This window comes from Episyrphus balteatus, chromosome 2, assembly GCF_945859705.1.
Source record: "Episyrphus balteatus chromosome 2, idEpiBalt1.1, whole genome shotgun sequence".
Lineage (NCBI taxonomy): Eukaryota > Metazoa > Arthropoda > Insecta > Diptera > Syrphidae > Episyrphus > Episyrphus balteatus.
Window position 1 is genome coordinate 124,545,897 of NC_079135.1, and position 19,319 is coordinate 124,565,215.

General features: G+C 32.4%; 1 protein-coding gene across 2 annotated transcripts; it reads left to right on the top strand.

The window, feature by feature from the left end:
• Positions 1–241: 241 nt before the first annotated feature.
• LOC129909809 (Krueppel homolog 1) lies at positions 242–16,867 on the top strand. Of its 2 annotated transcripts, XR_008771441.1 has the most exons (3): positions 242–2,422; positions 9,706–11,151; positions 15,736–16,867. XR_008771441.1 is itself a non-coding variant. In XM_055986905.1 (2 exons), the coding sequence occupies exons 1-2, from the start codon at positions 1,287–1,289 to the stop codon at positions 10,937–10,939; spliced, it is 2,370 nt and encodes a 789-aa protein (XP_055842880.1). In that variant the 5' UTR covers positions 242–1,286; the 3' UTR covers positions 10,940–11,458. The 2 variants fall into 2 exon arrangements, 1 of the variants encoding a protein (XP_055842880.1); XM_055986905.1 differs by lacking the exon at positions 15,736–16,867 and having other exon boundaries at positions 9,706–11,458.
• Positions 16,868–19,319: the final 2,452 nt, after the last annotated feature.

The window sequence follows — 19,319 nt, forward strand, 5'->3', positions numbered from 1 at the left end:
TTTTTGCAAAAAGTGGCCGTTGTAGTTATGCCTTTATCGTTATATTTCGTTATCGAATTTTTGTATGGAAAATTTCGTTTCTCGTACTAAGCTTTAGGCTCCTATGTATACATAAATAGCTCATCTAACCGTTTAATACACTACATTTTTAAAGCACTTAAATTCAGCCCATCAAGCACCTTCATTATTTCGGATAAACATGGCTCCCAAACCCCCGAATCGCTTCGCCTGCCATCTACCTCAAACTAGCCAAACAAAACTTACCCATACAAATTCCAACCAAAACGCATCTCATCGCAAACAAAAAAAATCCCCACAGCATCTGGATAATAAAAGCAAAAAAAAAACTTCCAGTTGGAGGCCATATTTATCCGCGTCACTATATTATCCCCCACAAACCCAAATGTCAAATCAAAAAAGAATGTCAATTAATTTTTCCATTTTATATCCCAACAGGAAGAAAGAAAATCAACGACAAAAAAGGAATTAAGAAAAAAAATCTCCCCACAGCTCTTTTTTATATTAACCAGAGCAAAAAGAAGAAATCAAAAAAAAAAAAAAATTTTCTCCATCGTGTCCGACGAACGACGACAAACTTTGCTCGCTCTGCGAAAGAAAATTTGAAAAAGTGAAAATTTTATATTTTTTATTTTTCTATAAAAATGCATAAAAGAAAATTCCAAAAAATGTTATATGTGAGATAGTTAATATCCAAATAAACTTTGTTGTTTGTTATTTTTTCTTTTTTAACTATGTTTTTTTATGTGTTAAAAAAAATTTTTCCCAAAAAGAAGAGAATTTGAGCATTTATAAATAAGAAGAAAAAAAAAATTTATCGTCGTGAACGTGAATTTTGGATGAAAAATTCACACACACATACATTCACAAAAATAAGCACACATACATATACAAACAAACACACCAACGTAACGTTCATTTATTAAGTGAAAAATCAGAAAGAAAAAGAAAAACGAACAAAAAAAAGGAGAGATTGAGAGGAAAAACGCAGAAGAAAGAAGCAAGAGGCAAATAATAGCAAAGGCAAAGGAAAAGTTGTGAACTTTTTTGCTTGCTACTGCTTCATCTATCCATTCTCCAAATCTCCTTCATCCAGCAGCTCCGTGGAGCTCTTCCCCACACACCCTTCTCTTTTTTTCTTATGCTTTTTTTTTATTCCCACTAAATCGTGAGTGAGAAAGACACAAAAAAAAAAAAAAAAAAACCCAGGAAGCATCATCTTCTTGATTAAGACTTCCACAGAGTTTCCATAGAATCTCTTCGAAATCATGGAATCAACTCTAAGTGGAGTCGCATCGATTCCTCTTTTCTTAGAATTGAAGAACGATTGCGACAGTTTGATGACGCTCAATGACAATTCGTTGTCGCAACAAATCGAATTTATCCTCCAAGATCCAATTCCGGATCGTACTCCGCCAGCTACTCCCAAATTGAATATCGACTCAAATGGCTACTTAATAAGTCGTACAGATTCGGGGGGAGGTAATGGCAACGATGAGTACCAAATAATGGACTCGTCAGTGATCAAAGTCGAACGAATGGACGATGACGACGATGTTGGTCGCGAAGAGGAGATAACTACTCTCAATTCTTCGTCGTCATCCGGCTTGAATCACTTGCACCATAACTCGGAGGAGGTTGGTTCAGTATCTTTGATGGATGCTGCAGCTATATCGGAGGACGAGGACGATGAGGATGGTATATCGCCATCTTCGTCGTCGGTGTCTAGTTCCTCAATCCCGATTAAAATCGAGGGAACACAGACTTATTATTTAAGTCGTAATTCGACCATTACAACCACGACCTCCTCCTCCACCAATACAAACTATAACAATAACCACCATCATCGTCGACAGTCATCGATAGAACAAGCACCCACCACTAGCGGCGGCGGCAGTAGCTGCAGTAGCACTAGCAGCAGCACTGTCATAGCCACCACTTCGTCGCAAGGTCCACCACCGCCGCCAACACCACCGCAAGAATACCAATGTTTTGAGTGTGTGGAAAAGTTCGACAACAAGGAACTTTTTGAGATCCATAAAACTGGACATGCTAATAATATGAAATGTGCCATTTGTAATATGGTATTGAAAAGCTTGAAAAACTATGAGAAACATTGCTTGCGTTGCAAGCCGTATGAGTGCCAAATATGCGGCAGAGTTGTACGTTTTCGGCCGAATTTTATTAAACATATGCGTGTTCATACTGGACAGCAATCGGAAAGGCACAAATACAAGTGCGATGTTTGTTTGAAGGAGTTTATGAGCTTTGAGTATTTTAAAGTGCACAAGAAGATTCACAACGATAATGTTAATTTGACATGTGAGATATGCGGGAAGGTGTTTAGTGCATTGGCATCGTTGAGGGGTCATTCCAAGTTGCATTCGGGAGTTAAATTGCACAAGTAAGTTGATTATTTTTTATTGATTTATTGTTAAATTATTCATTGATAAAATTATTTGCCTAAAAAGATCCAATAAAAGTTCTCTAGCATCTTTGACACTATACTCTTTATAGGAACCGAATTGGCAAAATTTTGACCCTTGTATCAATAAAACCAGAAATTTAGATTATTTGTTGATTTTGTCAAAACTTGAAATTAGAGTTGGGCACTTTAGTTCATATGAGTGATCGATCATTTAAGTTCAAATCGCGCTACTGAACTAGTTCTGAACTAGTTCATTTTAGTTCAATTTATTTTAATCACTCCGGTTTTGTTAGAATTAAAATAAGTTTGTACAAACTGTATCCAAATTTATGTAAAATTGACGAAGTCTACACAATAAAATAAATACAACCTAAAAATAACAGATAGGTAGGTAAATGTTTTATTTATTATAAAAATTCTTAATTTCGTTCTTATACTTGTCGAGCTTTCTGGTTCCTGACAAAAGTCTAGAAGAAGTTCGTTTTGCTTTCATTAAATCAAAATCATAAGGTGTGTTTTTTATTACCAGCGGTCTTAACTGGACAAAAAAAAACGCAGTCGGGGCTAAGCAATTTACATGTTAAATGCAACAACACTTTAGCCCCTTGGGCTTAGTTGTTTAGCCCGGAGAATTCTCTGGGCTTAACTTTTTTAACAGATTTAAATCTGTGCTACCAAATTAACTTTTTAGTAAATTGTTTAGAATTTGTTTAAAAACATCAAAACTGATGTTTGGAATGACAATTATTATTTTAAATCTGCCAATTTTTATCGCTAAGCCCCGAGGCGTTTTTTTTAACCAGTTAAACTCGGTGGTAATAAAAAACACACCTATAGTAATGCAAAAGGACCAAAATATAATACTTTTTTTTTTGTTCTTGCTCAGAAATAAGAATAAGTGGTGCTTGAAAGCACAAGCGACCTTGTGCCTTTTGTTTTACATCTAAATCTTGAGGTAGAGCAGAAGAACTGATTTCGCTCCACAAAGAATTGGATGCAATTTCATATGCACTTTGGTTTCTGAACCCCTATTCTTTTAAGGTCTGTCGGGTTAAAAGGGCGCTGTCGGCGTTTAAGACAAGGAGAGAAGGACCAATTTTGAAAATTTCTTATACAGATGGGAGTTCCTCTCACCCAAAATACATATAAAAAAAAAATGATAAGGTAGAGTGAGTGCAAGCTGTTTTGTAATATCATATTACGACTGCTCTAGGTTGCTGTTTAGTTTGTTGAAAAAAAAATCTTTTTCGCTATCCGCGAACTAAATTGAACTAAGTAAGTGAACTAAGTTCACAAGTTCACCAAGATGAACTAGTTCATTGAACTAGTTCGTTCGCGAAGTACACAAGCCTACTCGAAATCACTTAGAAGATGTAGCTTTTGAGATACAAGTCTTCAAAAATGGCAGTAAATAGCTAATGGGTCGTATGCAATAAAAATGAGCTTAAGATCTTATCTCACTTTTTAGTACATTTTTTTCATACCTATCTCATTTTCTTGAGATAGACCTATAAAAAATGTACTTAGCTCATTCTTTTTGCATATCGTCCCGTTTCTGCGTGAACCACGTATCTACAAAGCAAATTTTGTTCAGTTCTTAAAAGAAAAATACATTTTTCTTGAAATTAGAAATATGAATTGAACAAAAGGAAATCAATTTATGTTTAAGACATATTGATTGAGTTGTTTCTACACTTAAACCTAACAAACTATTATTTCTGTAAGTTTTAAAGCAATGTTTAACAGAAAATTAAATCTTTTAAAAAAATGTACTTGCGAGGTTCAAGTAGAAACGGGACGATATGGGCCAATGTCTCGACCAATGCCTCACTTCACTAACTGACCATCAAAATAATCTAGGACTTACTGTATGAGTTGAATCTAGAAATTTTAAACAGGAAAAGGTTTTGGAGATCCGTCTAAAAATGAACTACAAAATTCAATATTTCTCATTCAGAACAATACATTTCAGATTTCATCCCATTTCGATGAAATTAAAAAATAATTGAGTATTGGTTTCATAGTAAAGGAGATGGGGCGTTTTTGGGCCATGAGCGTACATTAATGAGACTAGTCTCGAATTGAAGCTGGAGCTTAGTATATTCAATATATGAAGTTTTTTTTTAAATCGAAAGTCAGGGTCCTGAGATATAAGGCTCCAAAGTTCGTTCTGATAACCATTTTTTGTCCCTTTTATATACAAATATCATTAGAACTATAAGAGCTATATGCATGTTTTTGATGTCAAATGAAAGGTTGTTTTTGTGCCTTTTCAACAATATATAACACATATTACACATACAAAAGAAACGGCGAAAAAATAAAGAAAAAGTAAAATATTAACGAAAAAGAGAGTAATCCTGAACAAGTTTAAGGTTGACCTGAAAAAACGACAAAAACTAAGGATGAGGCTTTGTTCCTGAAAGCCTCTGCAATAATAATCCGCTTTTAACAAAATCGGATTAGATATTTTTTCGAGATATCCCCGTAAAAGGGTTTTTTTTTATGAAAAATTCATACCAAAGCAAGGCACGAGTACGATAACTTAGGCGCCGAGAATTGACAACGGCTATTTGTAGAGGTGTTCAATACAAATATTTTTACTTACGGGAGGGGGGGGTCAATGTCCCTCCCTTTAGGCGGGAGGGGCAATTTTCAAAAGATATACTTGAAATCATAAAAAAATTATTAAAAAACAACGGCAACACTTACAGTTATCAATGATACTTTTTTCAAAAGCTAGAGTTATACACTTGATTTTAATTTTTAAATCAAGACATTTCAATCAATCGTTTTTGAAATAATCGATTTCAAAATCAACACTTGGGAAAAATAAGATTAAAAAAATACATTGGATACTATTTTTGTCAAGTTTTTCAATGAGAAATTCATTGATGAGTAAATTGTCTCAATAATTTCCTAATCAAACACTGAAAACCATATCTTCTTATGCTTTGCTTCTAGTTTTTGAGAAAAATGTAAAATAGAAAAACTAATTTCTTAATCAGATTTTTATTTTCTTGGCTGTTTACCATTATCAAAAATCAGAAAAGATCGATATTCATACATAGAGTCAGTAAAGAGCTTTGTTCTTCTTAAAAAAAAACTAGATTCCCATTGTACGCTCACCGCAGGAGAGCCCTGATGGTGCAGAGAATAGTCCCCAAAAACTTAATCCACTGAAGGATTTGAAAAAAGTTTTCTTATTTTACATTTTTCTCAAAAACTAGAAGCAAGGCATAAGAAGATATGGTTTTCAGTGTTTGATTAGGAAATTATTGAGACAATTTACTCATCAATGAATTTCTCATTGAAAAACTTGACAAAAATAGTATCCAATGTATTTTTTTAATCTTATTTTTCCCAAGTGTTGATTTTGAAATCGATTATTTCAAAAACGATTGATTGAAATGTCTTGATTTAAAAATTAAAATCAAGTGTATAACTCTAGCTTTTGAAAAAAGTATCATTGATAACTGTAAGTGTTGCCGTTGTTTTTTAATAATTTTTTTATGATTTCAAGTATATCTTTTGAAAATTGCCCCTCCCGCCTAAAGGGAGGGACATTGACCCCCCCCTCCCGTAAGTAAAAATATTTGTATTGAACACCTCTACAAATAGCCGTTGTCAATTCTCGGCGCCTAAGTTATCGTACTCGTGCCTTGCTTTGGTATGAATTTTTCATAAAAAAAAACCCTTTTACGGGGATATCTCGAAAAAATATCTAATCCGATTTTGTTAAAAGCGGATTATTATTGCAGAGGCTTTCAGGAACAAAGCCTCATCCTTAGTTTTTGTCGTTTTTTCAGGTCAACCTTAAACTTGTTCAGGATTACTCTCTTTTTCGTTAATATTTTACTTTTTCTTTATTTTTTCGCCGTTTCTTTTGTATGTGTAATATGTGTTATATATTGTTGAAAAGGCACAAAAACAACCTTTCATTTGACATCAAAAACATGCATATAGCTCTTATAGTTCTAATGATATTTGTATATAAAAGGGACAAAAAATGGTTATCAGAACGAACTTTGGAGCCTTATATCTCAGGACCCTGACTTTCGATTTAAAAAAAAACTTCATATATTGAATATACTAAGCTCCAGCTTCAATTCGAGACTAGTCTCATTAATGTACGCTCATGGCCCAAGTCCCATATAATTTTGCCCCATCTCCTTTTCATTTTAAACTCTTAAATTTGTTTTTTGAATAGTTTATCCTACAATATGACGACATTACCTACATTATTTTTTTTTTTTGTTGTTGCTAATGCAGTCGACGACGATCACTCCACTTCTCAATGAAACCACCACAAGACAGCTCGTTCGGTAGCTGACATTATGTTTGGCTTCCATGCACTTTAATGACCGTATCTATTACTCATATCGCTCATTAGCTTGTACACTGTCACAACTAAAACTAAACTTGGTTTTTCAGGAAACGAGTTTTAAATTCAGAATCGATCTATTTTTGTATGTAAAAAGATAGTTTCTAGAAAAAAAACTAGTGCTCCTTCTTCGTCAGTTTTTAAAGCTAAGAAATGACTTTACTTTATTCCAATAACTTCTGGAACTCAAAATTTGTGATTGAATAATTATAACAGTATTGAAGTAAATGAGCGATATGTACTTCTTGAGGCTAGAGTTGATGGCACCATCCTTATATTGCAGTTGACCTAATTTCACTGTGGTGTGGATGATTAGGGTAGAGATGTTTCAAATTCAGCGTAGATAGGCGAATCAACCCAAAATATCACAGCCCACATTATCATAAGACAATTCATCATGGGCAGCCCATCATGCCAAATGTCATCATAAGTTTTGATTGCAACAAATTAATTTTTAGTTCAATTTATTTGAATGCTCTTCTTTTGTGAAGGGACATCCTGTAATGGTTTTTATTTATTTGTTTTTTTTTTTTTTTCTTAAAAAATTGTTTCTCTTGCCGAATTGTTCCTTATGATAAACTGTCTTTTGATGGTCTGTTCGTGATTAGTAGTCCTATGATTAGCTGTGTAGTGGTAATTCCAAAAGGCATTCAGAAGTGTTAATATGTGTAAGCTTTTATGATAGTGGTGATAATAGATTGGTTACATGAGTTTTTTATATGATGTTGTCAATTTTTGTTTCTTGATAGAGATAATCTTGATTAAAAATTAAGTGCCATAGTTCTTAGTCCTAGTTTTCAAATTACAAGATATACAATTAACGGATAATAGAGAACCAAACGAGTCCAGTATTGTTTACGAACAACGAATACAATCTCAAATAAATAGATTCAACAAAACTCAACTACATTATATTCGGGCTTTGTTGTTGATTCTTGTAAATCATCAAACATTTCAAACGAGTTAAAACATTAACCTTATTTGAAAAAAATATTCATGATCGAAATGATTGCTTCTACTTGAACTTTAGGTCCGCATAGTTGTTGACGGTGCTGTTTACATGTTTTAAAACTAAAAAAATCAGTTTAAAAAAAATTCACTATTCAACTAACATAGTAATTTGTTTTAAAAACAATCATCCAAAACCGCATTATTGTTCTTACCTAATCAACATTAACCTTTTTATTTACTCACTCATTAATAAACCCTTTAATAAAACAGTTGCAAATGCAAAATAAAAAAACACCTTTCATTTAAAATGAGCCTGCAACAATCAAGTCTCAATGTTTACATTGTTCAATATGTTCATGATGTTGTGCTTTCTTCTGAGTATAATCCAAAACAAACAGAGTTTGTTCGGTTTGAATTGTGAGTATTTTTATTTTTGAATAAAATTACTGTGAATGATCATTTAAAAAAATTGATTCATTTAAATCTCTGATAGAACCAACCTACTTAAACGTTAGCCCTGTTCCATTGGAGGTGGTAGTCTACTAATAGTAGTTGTTTTGGTTAATCTAGTACTATCATCTACTCATGCTCTTCTTCCCGAGTAGATACGATTTGTATTGAATTTGTTGAAAGTGTGTTCCATTGAAAATCGCTAGTAAACTGCTAGTGGTACTTTGCCACCTCCCATGGAAACAGGGCTGTTATGGGATCCTTAACCGTCCATTAGGGTCCAGTCATAGTTTTCATTGAAATGCATCATTGAACATGTTTGTTCCTTTTTTAAGATAGTGAAGTAAATAAAAACAACATGAAGGTTTAAAGTTATAGAATATTTCTGCTAAGAAAGAAACTTCAATTTCAGTGATCAGTGAAATGATAAAATTCTGTTAAAAAAAGTCTTAATCAAAATCAAATATTTTGTATTTTTGGTACACGTTTTAATCTGGCTATTAAAAAAAAATTATCTTTGAAATAATTATTAATTAGGAAAAATTAAATGTACAATTCGTCAACCCGTTTAGGGTGCAGCTTCATGACACAAAACCAAACTTGCTCTATGTAGTTAGTAAAAAATATACCAAGAAAATGGTTGCTGCGTAGTTTACCTGAAGTCTGCACGTGGATTTTTCATTAAAAAACGATACTTAATATTGATCTGTAGTTAATAATTTTTGGCAAAAACCTGAAAACAGTATTAAGGTATTTACCAAGTTATAAAGATTTCAACAACTTTTACTGCTTAAATACTAGTTATGATGAGTGTTTTAAAAATTCTTGGACCCTCTTAAGAACGTAGGAATAGATTTTCGTGCTGAATAGTAGAAACATGATAACTGCAAAAATGTTATTTTTCTCATTAAAAAAAAAACTAAAAGTTTACAAAGTTGAACTCAGGCCCAATAAATTTGGACGGAACCATCTTATGACTTGAATGGCACAATGCGTGTTTTTATAAATGATCGTTTTAACAACTCCAATGATTACTCTCACTTTAGAAAAGTTAAACCAAGATGAGCTTAGTTTCAAAAATCCCTGGGGCTTTTGAACACTGGCGTGGAATCAGCTATTGTGATTTGTGATCGGTGATAATCACAAGAGGCCAATTTGCTCTGCGAAAAGTGATTATTGCAGATCAAACTTGGTTCTTTAGACTAATACCGATCACAAATTACAACAGGTTCTTTTTTGAATGTTCTTGGTTTTTTTTTGGAATGTTGAAGGAGGATTTTTTTTCTGAAATTTCAAATGTTGTATATTCCACCCTATGTTCTTTGTTTACGTTTTCGTTATACTTGTATTATCTTGTCGCTTTGGTGAGGTGACCTTATTCAAACCCATGTAAAAATCAGTTTAGTAAAACTCTCTTATTTTTTCGCTTTTGTATTCCCACATGCTAATTTAATAAATTTAATGTCTATTCCAGATGCGATGTTTGCGGCAAAGGCTTTGGTCAACGATATAATTTAAAAATCCATGCTCGCACTCACACCGGTGACTTTCCATTTGAGTGCAAAGTCTGCAAGAAAAAACTTCATACGCAGTCAAGTCTGCAAACTCACATGCAAACCCATCAAAAAGATCAAACAAGCCAAGTGACCACCACCATTAAATACGAGCCACTTGCCGCCGCCGCCGTCAAAGTCGAACCACTCGACGCACAACAAGAACAACAGCAGCAAGAGCTGCACCATCACCAACAATTGCTCCATCAACACGAAATGCTCATACAGCCGAAGCATAATCAAGAAGTCGAAGATGTTACAATGTACTCGCACAACCACAACAATAATAATACAACAGCCAACGCAACAACAAGCACCACCACCGAGGAATCCTCGAACGAATCTCATCATGATAACAACATGACACTTGTGATAAAGAACGATGTACAAAACGGGCCTCCCACTCAGGTTACATACGCACAACAACAGCCGCATCATCTGCGGCATCAACAAAGCCACCAGTTCCAACGGGTCTCAGCAATAATTAAGTCCACCGCTGCATCCATGTCGTCGCAGTCGCCAACGTCCCTGGTCATCTCTCCATCACCATCGCCATCATCTTCGTCGTCCTCGTCACAGTCCGCCTCATCGCCGGGCTCACACGAATCGGCTTCAGCCTCGGCATCCACTTCTGGAGGAGCCCGAGTCGCTCACACATCGCTATCATCAGTGTCATCAACGTCCTTGAGACACACAAACGAGAACTCACCGTCCCTGGCCACTACGGCCCTACTAATCAAAAGCGAACCAAATCTTTACTCCTCAGGTGATAACTCTGTTGACATGTTCATCAAAAAAGAAATATTCGACGAGTGCTCAGCACCGTCACAAAACTCTCCACCGACTTCGAAATATCATACGAATTTCGATGGCGACGATTTAGTCGACGCACACGATCTAACGCATTCGTTACCTTACTCGAATCTCTTCGAACCGAACTCGATTCCAGACAGCATTCCAGATGACCTCTACCCGGACGACCCAGACGACTTTCGACTGGACCATAGCTCTTTGGGCCTACAATCGTCCACCACCGATGGGGATTTCATCAAGAAGGAGTGGGTTTATGGGTCCGGGACGGGTTACACGATCAATGGCAAGTTCGACGATGACAGCGACGCTCTCTGTGATCCTGCCAACTTTATTTACAATTAACAAAAGTAAAAAATAACACTTGTCTTGTCGTCTCGTTGTCATTGTTGTTGTCATCTTCACTATCACCATAGTGGCGGGTGTCGTCAATTCAGTAGACCCCCGCTCACTTTTTGTTGTCGATTTTTAAGCGCAAAAATGCATGCATAATCTCTATCTTTCCACCAAAACTAAACGTACTGTGACATGAGGAGTTCTTTTTAACGCAGCAGCAGGTAACTAAAGATAAATGGGATGAGGTCTCTAGACAAAAAAATTATATTATATAAATGTAATTGTATTTAAAAAAAAAAAAGAAGGGAATTATTATAAAAAGAAGGAAGCTCGTTCTATATAGTATGTATGTTTAAAACAAGCTTCTTGTTTTTTTGTGTATTTTATATAAATTAATAGAGATAGACGATGATGAGGCAAATGAAATTTTTTCATGACAGAATAATTATTATTATTATTAACGAGTATCTAGATAAATGTATTGTTCATCTGCATGCGTTTTGTTTTTTGTTTTTGAAAAATTATTATTTGTTCTCATGTAATCATAGTTGTTATTTTTTTGTTTAATTTTTATTAAATTTAAATGGATAAAAATGCAATTTGAAGCGAGGATTGTACGTGAAATTGAATTATATGCTCGTTCATTTTCTTAAGACTTAATTTCCTTAATTCTTTTTAAGCAATCTCAAAAACAAAATATAGACAAAAATGATAACCCAGTCCCGATTCATGTAGAATTTTTGCGATCAACGCACAGTGTGTCGTCCCCTTATGATAAATCACTTTTTTTTTTTGTTAAAAATTAATATTTTTGCTATTAAAATATAATTTAGAAGTGTCAACTCATATGAAAACATATTTATCTTAGAAAATAACCCAAGTTATGTATTAAAAATAAGCTCCGAAACATGAGTACCTCGGAAATTGAAAATATTTTGAGGAATTTATGGGAATCTTTGAGAGTGTATATTTCACGTTTGGTAATTGTTTGAAAAATTTTGTTAATGTTATTTTGTTTATTTGAGTGTTATTGTAAAACGTATAACAAAAAAAATTAAATTTATAAAATTATATATGAGTTATTAAAATTTCTTTGATAAATGGCCAAAAAAAAAAAATTTTAATTTTTAAACTTAATTTTAAAATAAACATATAAAATCATATCGATAATTTTTTTATATTATTTTGCCTTAGGCCTATACTTAATATTGGAAAAGTTTGGTCTGCTTCTGTTTGCGATTACCAGAGATATTCACATTTATGTGCTACGAGTCAAGCACTCAAAATAATTCATTTTTTGAGAAACATCTTCAAGGGGATCACAAAAATGAAAAAAATCGATGTTTTTAATAATTTTTAGCAATACGCAAGTAACAAAAAGCTGTTTATGTAATTAAAAATATTTTAAATATTGTTTTCAACAAGAAAAAAATTATATTTTTCTGCATACTAAATTTTTAATATAATTACTTGACCCGGCCACGCTCTACTGTGTATTATAGCGTATTTACCAACCTCGCCGATATAAGAATTTACGAAAATGCAAATAAAACGTTATTTCAAAATTTGAAAGCGATTGACAAAAAACTATTCGAGATTTGCTATGAAACGCAAATAAACACGATTTTTTTGTATAGAAAAGATAAACAAAACAAGTTGACTTCAACTTAAGATTTCTCAAAGTAGAAAAAAGATATTGAAAACATTTAAACGGGCTTTAAAAGAAAACATTTAGTTCTTTTAGAAACTGTCACAAATGTATTTAAAATAAATCACGACGTTCAAGAACATAACCTCAAAAACTGTTAAAAAACGACATTTCAGATTTTCTAACGGGAATATTTCAAAAACGTGATATGATAGAATTTTTCTGACTTCGGATTTGAGTTCAGCACACAAAAACCTTACGAAAAGTATATTTTTGTTTATAATTTTTTTTTCATAAATTATACTAAAAAAAAAAGTAAAAGGTTGTTTAATTTGTTAATTTGTAATTTTTTTTTCTATTCCTGCCATAAAAACACAAATAAAGATATTAAAACTCCAAAAACTTAGCTGCAAGTATTTATGATAAATTTTTGTATGGGCTCGACACACTGTGCAACGTGTAGATTTGTAATCACATCAATAGAAAATCAATCTTCGAAATCATCATTTCTCTTTGTGTAAGTGTGTTCTTCGACGTAACATACTCTTCTCAGACAAAATTAAAATTATTAAAAGCATCTTAGAGTACTGTTACTAAAAAAACAAAAGGATACATTTAATTGAGCTTAAATCTATTTAAAGGTGCTTCCTCTACCGACTTAATTTTGTGATTATTGTTTCTTTTGTCTAAAAAGTGACTCAATAATTTACTAATTGCGGAATCAATGAATATCAGTATTACTGACGACAAGCATCACATTTATTTTTATTATTTATCCTTTTCTTCTTATTCAGAATTGCTAGAAAGTATGAAATTAAGAAGGTTATGCCATAGAATGAACTATCTTTAGGACCTCAATGCGAATCTTCACCATTTCTAAACGATCGACTAAATGCATTTATGTAACTTCTTCTTTTAAAGGTCATGGATACAATTTTGTCAGCAAAATTTGAATGGAACTTATAGTCGTTACTCAAGTTGAGATTGAGTTAGTTGAGAAACATCTTAAACAAAAAAAAATAAACGGTCACTTGAGTAGAGTAAAATCTTGACTTGAGAAAATTTTGTTTTGTAAAATTCAAGTTGCGAGGTAACTGAACAAAATCATTAAAGTTAATTCTCCGAATAGGTTTTAGATAGTTTTGAGGTTTTTGGAATGGTTGGTGAATTCTTTGTCGACTATGCCAACGTTTGTGAATTAAGATCTAATTTTTGTGATGTTTACATTTATACTGTACAAAACAGACAAGATGTTCTGGCACTGAGTTAAACCGAGATACATATATAGATAGGATCAATAACAGTCTGTAATTCCGTTGAAAGCTTAGAGGATATAATATATTGAGTGCTTGTGCTGTTAGTTCCTTGAAGCTTTTATAGAGGGCTGTAGTTTCTTGAAGTTTTTCGATGAGTGCATGTCTCCATTTTATTTTCATTTGATGGCTGTCATCAACAAGCGTGTTTATTTACAGCTGCGGAACCGGACTCGCACTGAAAAACAAAGGCAGCGACCCCTATCCTTGCATATGGCGTTACAATGTATTAGGTATAGGAACGAGCACTCCATATATTATATCCTCTAAGGTTGAAAGATAGCGAGTTGTCGACATTAAACTCCATAAATACCTGGGTTCATCTTTGCAAGCTAATATCGAACCAAGTTGGGGAAAACATTTAAACGACAAAAGTCGCTAATATAAATAAACTTTCCGTAGGGACTGATGAGTCATATAGCATGATTTATAAGCTAGGCTGTCAGTACGACTGCCAGATAAAACCGCTGCAACAATACTAAATAAATAAATTTGTTCAGAGCTAAGATTCTTCGTGTCGATTATTGGCAGCGGTTGTCCATTAATGCTTTTAAATTTAACGATCGTTGTTTTTGCGCAATTTTCAAGACCCTTTTCAATCGCTCCTCAAATGCCGGAATGGAATATGCAACATGCAAACTATTTATTCTAATGGTATATTCAATCTTTTCTCAAACGGATGATCCCTTCAAATTTGCCCATAATGACATTGGTGCCATCACATCTTATAAGCAACTAATTTTTTCTAACGTTGTTTAAATTCCTGTAAAACTACACAAAGGCGACTACCGCTCACCCTGATACCCCATATCGATAATTTTCCTTCTCGTTCTTTGATCATTAAGAAAAATTTGTTTATTTCAGTGGTTCCTTCCTCTCTTTTCAACTGGAACAAATCAAAAAATCTGAGCATTTACACGACGAAATGCCAAATATAATTTTGCTAGCAGTAACTCAGACCTCCAGCTTCTTTTTTGGAATATTGCGATGAAACTTAACAAGTATGCTTCAAAACCTCTTTATACATAAGTCCAAATATTGCGTTTGTTTTAGATCGATAGTCACATACCGCATTTCAAATTCCCTAATTATACTTTATCAATATCTTTTTCAAATTATTTTCTAGTTTAAACTTATTGAACTGACCACTGTTTGAATTTTGTTCTTAACTCTCCTACTTTAGCCATAAATGCAAATCATTATTTACCAGTCACATTATGAGGGAAACCAAGTGCAATATATTATTCAAATTAATTTTATTTCTTGATTTTGAAACTAAAACTTGAAGTCCAAGACAACCACAATAAATTTCTTCAAGCTAATGAGAGTATTTTGAATTCGGTTAATCCTGTACTGAAGAGATTGGAACAAAAGATTTCATAAACAAAGATCCCTTGAGAACTCCTCCTTCCCAAACAAGAATTTGCATTGCTATCTATGATCTCTAAATTACTGACAAAAAATGATGTTCAAATCCATTGTTTGTTAATAAAAAGCACTCTCTTCAGTTACTTATGCATTGACCTCAACTATGAATCGATTCAAAACAATTCGGAAGCAATCAAAAGTCATACTCCTGATTTGAAGGCATCACAAAGAATCTCTGATTAAAAAATTATAACTAACTACACGACTATACAATACAAAAATACTTTAGACGAACTGACTAATCGACAAAAAATTTTCCTTTAATTAAGCTTTAATTAGGAAATAATTTAGAATAGCCGCATACTTTTTTGCACAATTAGTTATAAGCTTATGTTTACTAATCTAAATTAGAAAAATAAAATTAATTTTATAAGCAAAGCCAGAATAGTTAACAAAAATTCCAAATTCATTTCCAGGCCAGCATCAAATATATTTTCCTTAGGGTATCTACTGCCTCTTCTACGGAAAAAAATGACAAAATTCTTCAAATTGTATATTTGTCGCTTCACCTTTGGTACTTTGGGACAGATTTCTTATCCAGCTTAAGAGGTCCTGGAACAAGAAAAAATTATTTATTTATTTTTTTTGTTATGCAAACTTGCCTAGATGGTGAATTTTATATGCATATTGCCGTAAATTAAGCTTCACAGACTGCAAGAGATAATAATTTTATTATTATTTATTTTGTACGCGTACCTATTTTAAGCATTTTATTTGTGTTTTTATTTTTTGTATTTAGCTCTTTTTGTATAAAATTCTAAACATACAAAATCACGTGCAATCAGCTCGAAGTTTATAGATTTATTATTTTTTTTTATTAATTTTAACATTTACATATTTCTTTATATAGATATAATTTTAGATAAAAAAAATATAAACAAAAAATACATACATAAAATGTGATTCTTTCACACAAAAAAGTGTAAAAGTAGATCGATAAAAGTTAAACTTTAATTTATCATATTTAATGTGAAATTAGTAGATTATCTCGAATTCTTTTTATTATTATAATAGTTTTATTATTTTTTAAATTTTGCTAATTATATAGTGTAAGTAATTTGACGACAGAAAAAATAAAATGTTGCAAATCTGTTGAGTAAACATTTATTATATACACCCACAGGCAGAATCGAACGCAACTAAATTTAATAGAAAACAAAATTATTAAAAAAATAAATAAATTTTGATTTGTAGAAAAATTCGAATTTAAGTATAAATCCATGTGTACCTGTGTAAATTTGAGCAATAGAATAATTTTTAAAATTAATAAAATTAAATTAAAATACAAAAGAGATACACACACACACGCACATTAAATTAACCTTACCTCTCCCAGTGATCAAGGACGATTTTGTTCTTTTAAATTAAGTGATAACTCTTCTTATAATTATGATTTCTATTAGCCCAGTAAACAAAGTAACCAACAATTCAACACCTTGGAAATCTTATCCACTGTATCTTGTCTAGAGATGATCTAAAAAAAGTACTTAAGAAATTCAAGTTAGCTCCAGTAGCAGTAAAGAAGAAGATGCTGTTTTTTTCTGTTTTTTTTTTTTAAACGTTTATCTTGAAAATTATCTGGTCTAAACATTTCCCAAAAACTATTAATAGGTAGTAAAGTAACTTTCTCGCATAAAATTGATCAATTCATTTGAAGTCATTAGATGAGGGCGCTTAATTTTTCCACAGTTCATGTGGCCATTGCAATCGCCTGATCGCTCAATATAATTTAAATCTCTTGGTAATATTATTTAATAAAATTAGATTATTAAATTGGGCACCTTTATTTAGCTCATTCATATTGACAAATGTCGATTCATATCATGGCCAAAAATATTTGCATTAGTCTTAAAGAACGGAAGTTTTCTCTTGAAGGGTATTTTCAATGAAAACCAGCCGTTTATAGTATTCATGCTTCCTTCTTCTCAATTTAAGCCTACGTTACACAAAGAGTAATTTTCGGTAATGTGAAGGTCTTACGTCAAACTAAACCCGAGTGAATATAATATCTCCGAAAAGTAAGAATATCTCGACGACTCTTCAAAAACACTCTATATTTGGCGTGGCTTTCTATTCGTTGATGGTAGGATCTCGATGTCGAGAAAATCATAACGCCGCCACGTACATATCTACTTCATACTGGTATACCGTCTGTTAGAACGGGTTGACCTCAGAAAGCGGAAGGCAAGCCTCCCTGTTATATATTGTGTCATTTCTATGGCCAAGTAAGTGGTGGCGTTTTTGCATTTATTTAAACCAAGGCCCACCTCTTTAATTTCAGTTCCATTCTTTTACTTCAGAATACCAATAAAAAAGTCCAGGGGTCGAATTACGGCATACGTTCGTTTACGTACAGTTGCTATGTGCCCCTATCTTTTTCTACTAATTAAATAGAGAGAGAAATAGTCAAAACGTTAACGTATGATCGTAATCGTGTGCCGTAATTCGACCCCAGTTTTTTTGACATTATACTTATACCGGAATTGATTGTTAAAAAATTAATTTCGACGAAATCCACCTAATCTGATTTCTCACTTTGATTAATGGAATTAAGATAAGGCCAAGGAAACTATTTCTTAACTTTTGATATAAAAAGGCTAGTCAAATGTTATAAGGAGCCATTTGCCACAGGAATTATACCAGGATGGTTCAACGAAGTGTAGATTGTATTAAAGCGGAGAGTTAGTTTATGAATAATTTTAGTTTTTGTATTAAGTTTGTTGTAATTAAATGCGTTTAACCTTTCCTAATTTCAATTGGAAAAATTGTATTACCTAATGTTGCTGCTATATTTTGAGCCTGGATTGGTACCAGTTGGCTAATCACAAATTCTAAAAGGTTTATACATTTTCTTATTTTAATGCAACTTCTAGGTGTGTTTTGTCTCTGGTTGAATTTATTAGATTATGGCTGCATTCACAAACGCATCACTGCTTTTGCATCACAACTTTACCTAAAAAGCATCATGTTTGCCCCAGAAATATTTTTGATGCAAAATTTAATGCTTTAGTGAACTCAGTCTATATTTCGTATTTAGTTATGCTCTTGACTGGCATTTGTAGACCAAGTGTTGATGGATCAGCGCTAACCCTAAGTTAAGTAAGAGATATAGAGCTACATACATACCCATTTTGCCGATTTTACGCCATGATTTTCCTAGGCCATCCCTAATTTTGGGATTCCATGAGATGCAGTTTCTTATCATCTTGCCTTGCATTTTTTGATTTTTTTTTAATTTTTGTTTTTGGATTCTTTTAGCAATTTTGTAATTATATTTGGCTTTGGCTATAGAAATAATAATAAGCTTTATTCTTATAGAACATTTTATTGATACGAGAAGCAGTTTTAAAGATAAACGTTATAGAGTTCACTTCTGTCGGATTCTTAAAGATTTACTTTAGAACACCACTAGAAATCTCTTAAATAAGTGTGTCAAGTTTCAAAGGTGTTGAATTTATTTTATATTTGAGCTAATGGTTATCTTGTATTTATTCTTTTTACCTGTTAACAATAATATATCTGCCTGTGGCTTCGTCTTTTTAAATATTAGTTTTCCTTATCTCATCGCAAAACTCTCATCTATTTCGGTCAGATATTTTATTTAAATTTAAATTAAAGAAAAAAAAAATGAATATAGATGTAAGTAAATAAAAAATAAGAATAATAGAAATTTAGCTTATTAGTAATGTAAGTAGTGTTCCTTTTAGCTTCGTAGATTTATATGTGTTTTAGCAAAAAAAAAAAGTAACAAAAAAACAAAACAGAATATTCGTTTCCATAGATAGCAAAATGTCATTTTATCTCAATGTGTCATACCATTTATCTAAACGTTAACCGCTGCAAGCGGATATAAAAAACCCTCCAAAAAATAAATAAATAAATAAAATAATAATTGTACATTTTCTTTGAAAAAAAAAAAAATAAATAAAAATTAATAACAAAAAAACAAAACAAAAAAAAATTTATCTTTATCGTGATTTATATTTTTTCAAATCTATTT